This window comes from Etheostoma spectabile, chromosome 9 (assembly GCF_008692095.1).
Source record: "Etheostoma spectabile isolate EspeVRDwgs_2016 chromosome 9, UIUC_Espe_1.0, whole genome shotgun sequence".
In the NCBI taxonomy this organism is placed as follows: Eukaryota; Metazoa; Chordata; class Actinopteri; order Perciformes; family Percidae; genus Etheostoma; species Etheostoma spectabile.
The window spans coordinates 20,650,302-20,659,083 of record NC_045741.1 but is presented as its reverse complement, the minus strand read 5'-3'; the positions used below and the strand labels follow the sequence as shown (position 1 = coordinate 20,659,083).

Below are 8,782 nucleotides of genomic sequence, written 5' to 3'. Positions count from 1 at the left end.
AAAGAAAGAAAGAAAGAAAGAAAGAAAGAAAGAAAATAAATCTGGCACATCTGTGGCCGAGCTCATTTAAGGGACGTACTGACCTCTTTAGAAAGTTATTCTCTCGGAAAGACTCTCTCTGCACCCTAATACACCTCAGCCAGTGAAAAACAACTCATGCTTGCCAACCTTAGGTTGCAGAACTTTAAATGAATTTGTATGGAGAAGCAGGTCATTGTGTTGGCACAGCTTTGTCTTTGGAGCCTCCTTTGCCATAACAAACAGCAAGCACAGCCTCCGACACTGCCTCAAACATGTGCAGGCAGTCATGTGTCATTTTGAAATTCCCTGTAGACACAACACAAACACCATGTCCACGTTCAATGAGGCTATCACCTGTGGTTTGGGGATTTACTTCTAAAAAATGCAATGCCGCTAAATGTATATGGAAGCTCCAAAATTGCTGTTGAGCAAAAATTCTGAGTAAATGGTTTTGATTCCAAAAGACTGATTAGCATAGTGATGGTGATTTTACCAGCCAACCGTGTTGGCAATGTTGACGGCCAACGCTCCTAGCAACAGGCAACAAAGTACAACACTGGATTAATTCAAACAAACATTTCATTTTTGGTTTAAACAAGAATGCTAAGGTTGAAACATGTAGGCACTGTTACTAATTAGATTTGCCTTATTATGATGGCGAAGTGCAGAGAATTCGCTTTGTGGCTGTTTTTTCAGTGAGAGGAGAAACAAGTGACCACAGTCACCTCTTTTACTCTCCTGGACACTGACAACATTTGTACAATGAATCTTAGAGCGCAGTGCAGTAAAATGAAAATATAACAAATGCAAAAGTGCTATGGCATATACAATTCAACGTCCAAAAGACAGATTTGAAAAAGGACGGACAAAATAAAAGCAGCTGAGTCAACAAGACCTGACTTTTGTTTACTAGTATAGGTCAAGATCCAAAGACACAGGACATTCCCCATTAATGCGGCTAGATAGCATCTTTTGCTACGCCCTTGCTTTCTGGTAAATGCACTTTAAAAAAAACACCTCCGTTTGTAACTGCCATTCTTTTAAAAAAAAGTTGAGTAAAGTCATTTGAGTATCTTTTTTGGACTTGACTCCAGTCCTCCAGAGCCACAGAGAGCATTAAAAAATGTTCTATGTGCACTCTCTGTATAATGTAAAAATGGTAGATTGAAGACACAAAAGGGTTATTTAGAATGTAATGATCACACATGTTCAAAAGAGCCTTTGATGTCCATGTTTATCTGATACAATATTCATTACCAACCTTGACTGTAACAGACATTTCTATTGTTCTAGGTTAAATAATGGACCTGCCTCTGACCCTGCATGTGCTCCTACTTCTCTGTTTTCTCAACAATGCTGCTTGGGCATGTCCGGATGGGTGTAAATGTCAAGGAACCAAAATTGTCTGCAGTGGCCTCTCTGAGTTCCCCACAACTGTACCCTCTTCTACCAATGCCATGTACTTCTCCAATTGCAGTATCAACTTCCTGAAACCAGAGGACCTGACTGATTTTTCTATTTCCCTTAGCTCATTTCTCATTAAAGACACTGTTTTGAGGGAAGTGCGCCCTGGTACATTTGATAATACTCCAAACCTAGTTAATCTAATCATTAGTACTACCGAACTGCATGATCTCCCTGAGGCCTTGTTCGAAAATCTTCAGAAGCTCGAGAGTCTGAATCTGAAGAGCAACAAGCTCTCTGTACTCCACCCTAACTGGTTTTCCACATTGACAGGGTTGAAATTCCTTGACCTCAGTAAGAACCTTTACACATCTGTACCTGTGGAAACATTTCATCCTCTTACTGAGCTTCAGTTCCTTTCGCTTTCTGGAAACAATATCAGTCAATTACAGAGAGAGACTTTCAAGGGTCTTTCTAAGCTCAAAACCTTACGGCTTAACAAAAACTTGCTACAGGAACTCCCACTTGGCAGTTTGGATGACCTTAAAGCCCTGGAGGAACTATCGCTACATGACAATCTAATTACTCATTTTCACCATGACCTGTTCTCAAAGACTTTGAATCTCCGAAAACTGTTCCTCTCCCACAACAGGCTCACATCTCTTCCACAAGGGATCTTCTTAAACCTGCCCCTCCTTTCCCAGATCTCCCTGTATGAAAATCAACTAGAGAGTCTGGGACCAGGAGTGTTTGGGCCCATGGCCCTAAAGGAGTTGTGGCTGTATGACAACAAGCTGAGCAGTTTGGAGGATGACACATTCAGGAACTTGACTCAGTTGCATCTCCTGGTAATCAGTCGCAACCAGATCAGCTCTGTATCCAAAAGGGCCTTTGGAGGGTTGGAGCAGCTGGAAGAGGTATCCCTTCACACCAATCTGCTCACAACCCTGCAAGCTGGGACTTTCCAAGGTCTTCCCAGTCTGGTAAATATTTCCTTGGAGCACAACAACATCAGCTCCCTCCCTCTGGGTTTTCTCCAGGGCCTGAGCAGCCTGGGACAGATAGACCTGCGAAATAACTCCCTTCCCAACCTGCCACAAGAGAGTCTAGATGCCCTTACTGCATCAAATGAAGTTCTCCTGCAGCAGAACCCCTGGAGGTGTGACAAAGATATTTTGCCACTTAGAGACTGGATGTTACAGCACCCATCTAAGACCAACCAAACTCTTGTGGTCTGTGAAACACCTTCCAGTCTGAACGGTGAGGTAATTGTTCTGCTGGCAGATGAGAACTTCCTGCCTTTCAGCTCGACAGAGCAGCCTGTGTTGACCTCAACAGAGAAGAGGAGGAAACCCCACACTCCACCAATTAGTCGAGGCACTTCCTCACCTGCCGCCAAGACTACCCCCACCTCAGAGCACGCGGAGGTCACGAGCAGTGGACAAGGGGAGAAGGAAACAGTTTCAAATGATACTTCGGTCATTCTCATCGTCATCGCAGTAGTGGCCACCGTCATCATTAGCACTGTGATCATCAGCTGTTTTTGCTGGAAGCGAAACAAGAGAGGCAAGGGAAATATAGCCGGCAGAAATAAGAACTCTGTGCTGTAGATCAGACCACCCGATATTCGCAACCCAAGACCTTTTAAAGCCAAGGGGAAATGCTCTGATTACTGTGGTTTACTTGGAAAATTTGCAGCCCATAGTGAATTTAAGAGCCTAAAAGATACCAGAAAGAACCACTTCAGCTCCACTCAGATGAATCAGCTAGAACAGACAAGTTAACTTTGGAATTCATTAACTTTTAATTTTTAATGATCAAAATTACCAGCCAGTATTCCTCTTTGCTTGTGCTGTAAAAACAAACGTTGTATGTACTAATGGTAAAAACACCCACATTGCCATCTTGTGGACAAACTGCACATTTTGATGAATGTTAGTTCAGATGCACTGTGACTTCTTCTAGAATTAAGACTGAATTCAGTATTGTCGTTCAAACTATCTACCAGTATTAATAATTGCAGTTTGACGATTGATTTTGTGCTAACAACAATACATTGAAGAGACAGTTTTACTTTCTTTTGCAAAATGGTATCCATGAAAAATGAAATCATGTCATTTTGACCCCACTGTAACACAATTCATCCTATAGTTTACACACTTGCAATGCCAAATGCTACTATACAATGAATAAATGCACTATTTTAGTTTAGTGGGAGAAATCGTATATAGTATAAATCACTTTCTGAACTAAGTGGTGTTACATCCAAGCTTCCCTTCCTGAATCTATAGCAAGTTATGCGTTATGAACCTATTTTTAGGAGTGTAGAGGAGGGCAAAACTCCCCAAATGCTTCTGAAAATGAGTTTACCTACACATAAAGGGTAAGTTATGAAAACTGGAAGTAACATTATAATGTCATACTGTGTTGTACATTACATGAGATAAAATACATTAACACATCTAAAAGTATTTAAGATGATGTTATTTGTCAGTATGCTGTGATCAACTTTTTGTAGGACGTTACATATTTTTTAAGATTTGTTTTTGGGGCTTTTCCGCCTTTATTTGATAGGACAGCTATGTGAGAAAAGGGAGAGAGAGAAAGGGAAGACATGCAGGAAATCATGAACATTTTTAATCAACTGTATGTTTCTGATTATGTTGATTATACCAAATCAGTTTGTGTGATTTTCAGAGTAACAAAGAGAAGTACAAACTTAGTAAGTTTAAATGTGGTCATGGTAAAGGGAAGAAGATGATAGAACACCACAAACTCGTTGCTTGGAGTTGCTTGGCAATGTAGTGATGGTGTACATTTACTACTGGTAATAACTACAGCCACCTATCTGACTTTTGTCTACTTTCCTCACCATTTAATCAATTATAAACAAAAGACTGCCATCTAATGGAAGAAAGTCAGAAAACGTTTGAAACATTTGGACAAAAGCCAAGTATTCCAGCCTTTGCTTTGCCTGCAGTTACTGATGTGTGCCAAATCAAATGAGAATAAATGCCGTCTAATTGTTGTCTGTCAATACCAATGTTCTAGGAAGGAACGTAATCAACAAACAATGTAAAATAGAGGTTTGATGTTTATGTGGGAACTTATACATATTTTCAAAATGTTTATATAACATAGAATATGTTTACAGTGTGTGCATGAATGATGAATAAAAATCAAGCTTTTATCGGTTTATGCTACTGTCCGTGGAGAGTAACCAAACATTCCTAACACGTCAGATGGAAGCTAATGCAGTATTAGAGTCAGCGGTGAAAGCTTAATCATCCATCAAATTTAATTTTACCATTCAATTAATTTGTACCTATGGCAGAGGGCTCCGTTTTGAACGCTACTTTAATCTAGAATATTCAGACTATTGAAAACAAAAGTTGTGGATGCTGTTGAAATTTCAGTAATTATAAGAAATAAAAAAACTATAAATACAGCAGCAATAACAAAAACCTTCCATCCCTGCTCTTATCTCAAGCTGCAGAAGTGTGTTAGACCACGCCTCGCATGTGATGCACATTTTACAGGCTGGCCAGCCTTGATACAGAAGATAACTAATGAGACTGACCTTGTTTGTGCCGCCTCACTGCTGCAACAGCCCGTTTTATTCTTAGAAAGAAAATAATAAGGTAGGTTTTGGCATTTGACTGCAACATCACATTTAATAATAACTTAACATAGAAAAGCTTTTTATGATGTTACTGATATTTGATCACAGGAAAGATATATTATACATTAAACTAACTTTTTCTAAACTGTATACAAGGTCCAAGTTAAATCTACTCAAATAATGTGTTTATCACATTTTTCTTTTCATAGGGAATAAGCATGTCAAGAGGAGAAATCATTGTTCTTTGTCTGTTATTACTTTTTGAGTCTTCATTGTCTCAAAACCAACCATGTGAAAAGGAGACAGACTGCCCCAAAGAAAACCAGGATGTTTACAGTTCATCTACGACGGAAATCCCACGCTTACTGAGATCAGGTGTGACAGAGGTTTTCTTTGTGGGTAGCCAGTTTAAAACAATCCCCAAAGCAGCCTTTGTTGAAAACCCACAGCTCGAAAAGGTGGAGTTCATGAACACCAATACAACATCTATTGAGCCAGGAGCTTTTGAAGGTTTGATAGACCTCAAGTACATTGAGATCTCCAGCACTCCATTAACGTTGATCCCAGTGGGAGTCTTTAAAGACCTCAGCAACCTGGAGAGGGTTGTACTAAAGCTAAACAAGCTCCGTAGTCTGCAGAAAGGCTTGTTTGATGGCCTTGACAAAGTAAAAGAGCTCCTGTTACATGCCAATGAGATTGAATCAATTGAAGACGGGACCTTTGATGGTGTCAGGAACCTTATAGTGCTTCATTTAGCTAAAAACAATCTCACCGCTGTATCTTCAGACTGGTTCTCACACTTAAACAAGCTGCAGACACTACGGCTTTACGAGAATCAACTGACCACCATTCCCGATGAGATTTTTCAGAATTTGCCAAACTTGAAGGAAATTGGCTTGCAGGGAAACCAAATAACAGAATTGTCCCCCAATCTATTTCCCCATAAAGACAAGCTAAGTAAGCTGCTTTTGGATAGTAACCTTCTGACTGGTTTACCGCAAGGATTCTTCGTTGGCTTCCCTCAGCTCAAAACACTGACCCTACACAAAAATAAACTGACCAGTCTACCACCTGTGCTTTTTGGAGAAATGCCTAAAATGACAGACTTAAGCCTCAGTCAAAATAATCTCAGCACTCTTCCTAAAGAAATATTCAGTCCTCTAAAGAAACTCAAGAAGTTAGATCTGTCTAAAAATCACTTTGTCACCTTGTTTGCTGAGTACTTTGAAGGCCTTGAGAAGCTAACTGAGCTGAATCTACTGAACAACAAGATAAATGTGTTGGACGCGGATGTGTTTGAAAAGCTACAATCACTGATGACACTCAAGCTGGCTCACAACAACCTCCAGATGCTTCCTGGTGACATTTTTGAGCCTTTAACGAAACTGAAAAAACTTTACCTCAATGACAACCCTTGGCGCTGTGACTGTAATCTGATACATCTTCATCTCTGGATGAAGGCAAACTCTGACAAGATTGTGTCTCCGGTTGTCTGTGAGTATCCAGACGCTCTAAAAGGACAGGAAATCAAATCGTTAACAGAGGATCAATTTATTTGCCCCACCCTTCGCCCCACAACCACAATTCTCACAACTACAACAACCATCACCCCCACTACTAAATTCCCAACCACAGAACTAACCACCACCGTCCTTTCTACCATAACACCAACAACCATTATGCTAACTACAACCACCCCTGTCTCCACCACACCACAGGCCACAACTACAACAATACCAACTACTGTTCTGCAAACAACCACTATAACAACAACCATTCCCACATCTACTCTAACAACACCAACAACAACCACACCCACAACTACTCTAACAACACCAGCAACAACCACACCCACAACCACTATAACAGCAAACACACCCACAACTACTCTAACAACAACCACACTGAAAACAACCACACCCACAACCACTGTAACAACAACCACACCCACAACTACTCTTACAACATCCACAACTACTTTTACAACAACCACACCCAGAACAACTGCACCAACAACCACTATGACCACAACTACACCTTCAACAAGTATACCTTACACAACTTTGCCCACAACCACCACACTCATGACTACCCAAGCAACCATTCCCCAAACGACGGCGGCTCCTCCACAAACTACTCCAGTGATCTTTACCTGTCCTATGGAGCCGGTCACTCAGGAGCCATTGCCTTCCTTCACATATCAGTATAGAAACAAAGTTCAGGGGTGCAAATCTCAGATGATGATCTACACCGCGCTGCTGTTGGTGGAGATCACCTGCACACTGGTGCTGGCTAAGTTCACGCTGTCTCTTTACTGTCTGCTGCAGGGCAGAGAGAGGATTTACCAGAGAGTCAAACTCACACGCTTCTCCTACAGGAAAGAGGTCATCCTAAGGCCTCTAAAAGAGGCAGAGACTGAAAGACTTTAAACAACAACAGCACTTTTTTAACAACTGCACCGACAACTACTATAACTACAACTACACCTTCAACAACTATACCTTATGCAACCATGCCCACAACCACCACACTATTGACCACCCACCAACCATTCCCAAACAACCACAGCTCCTCCTCAAACTACTCCAGTGAGCATCTCCTACAAGAAGGAAGTCATCCACAGAGAGGAGAAACTGAGTCTTCAGAGACTAAAGGACTTTAAACAACAACAGCACTTTTAGAATAGCTTACTTGTTTGATGCAAATTATGGTAAATGAACACATCAGCAGCCATTTGATCTTCCAAAGCATCCCTAGGTAAGATGTTAAACCCCCCTATTTGCTTGTATAAAAGCTAACATGTAATATTAGCAGCTATAATCAATATTCTTTTGTTAACAATGTCTATTTCTCTATTTGCAGCTATTCTCAGCATTATGGAGCTTTATAGTGTGTTTCACTCATTGTTTAGCTGTCCAACAGGATTAAATACATACATACAAGATCTGAAATTGTAAACGTCAAAGGAGCTATACATGAACTAAAACTGTGCTTTAACCTGCATTAACTGATTTTCTAGCTAACTGGAGGCAGTACAAATGAGCTGTGAGCACATTGACATATTATCACCTTAAGGTATGACATTGATGCAAACTTGTCAGCAAACAATTGTCTATTTACACATCCTGCAGATACAGAGGTAGAATGTTATTTATTTGGAGATTGTGTTTCTTGCTACATGATGAATATAAGGCCAATATTTATTCTTCTTTTAGCTCTATTTTTTTTGTCTCTCCCAACTCCTGAGGGAAATATCTTTAGCTGATAAATGCTCCACTGTGTTTCCATGCTAGTTAACTGTCTCTATTTGCTGTTTGGTGATGAGCAGGTAGTTAGGTTTTTAGTAATTTTTTAAACTGAAAACAGCTGCTGGAAATGATGTTATGAGCGTTAAGAGTAAACCAAAACAATATGAAATTAAGAGTTGTAGAACCAAAACAATGAGCAAAAAGACATGATGCCTCATATAGCTAAGGGGAACTGCAGTCGGGTGATAATTCTCTGTGGTTTCCATGAACGCATGTCATGTGTTTCGTTGTTAAAATCAAATATATATTATAGGAACTTTAAATTAAAATGTTAATAAAATATCAATTAAAGTAATGGTACACATGCTTTGGCCGATTATACAAACCATGTAACATGTAACCATATACTGTATATATATGTATATATATATATATATATGTATATATATTTATATGCATACCTTGCCTTGTACCTTGAAATGTACCT

The 8,782-nt window shown here is 40.0% G+C and overlaps 1 protein-coding gene across 1 annotated transcript in view; it reads left to right on the top strand.

The window, feature by feature from the left end:
* The window catches only part of lrrc15 (leucine rich repeat containing 15), a 9,679-nt gene extending 1,429 nt beyond the window's left edge, over positions 1–8,250 (top strand). Inside the window, exons 2-5 of the mRNA XM_032526233.1 lie at positions 1,315–3,032; positions 5,257–6,805; positions 6,926–7,492; positions 7,776–8,250. Coding sequence (XP_032382124.1) covers positions 1,323–3,032; positions 5,257–6,805; positions 6,926–7,476 — 3,810 coding nt within the window. The 5' untranslated portion in view covers positions 1,315–1,322 and the 3' untranslated portion in view covers positions 7,477–7,492; positions 7,776–8,250. The remainder of the gene's footprint in view (positions 1–1,314; positions 3,033–5,256; positions 6,806–6,925; positions 7,493–7,775) is intronic.
* The last annotated feature ends 532 nt before the right edge of the window (positions 8,251–8,782 follow it).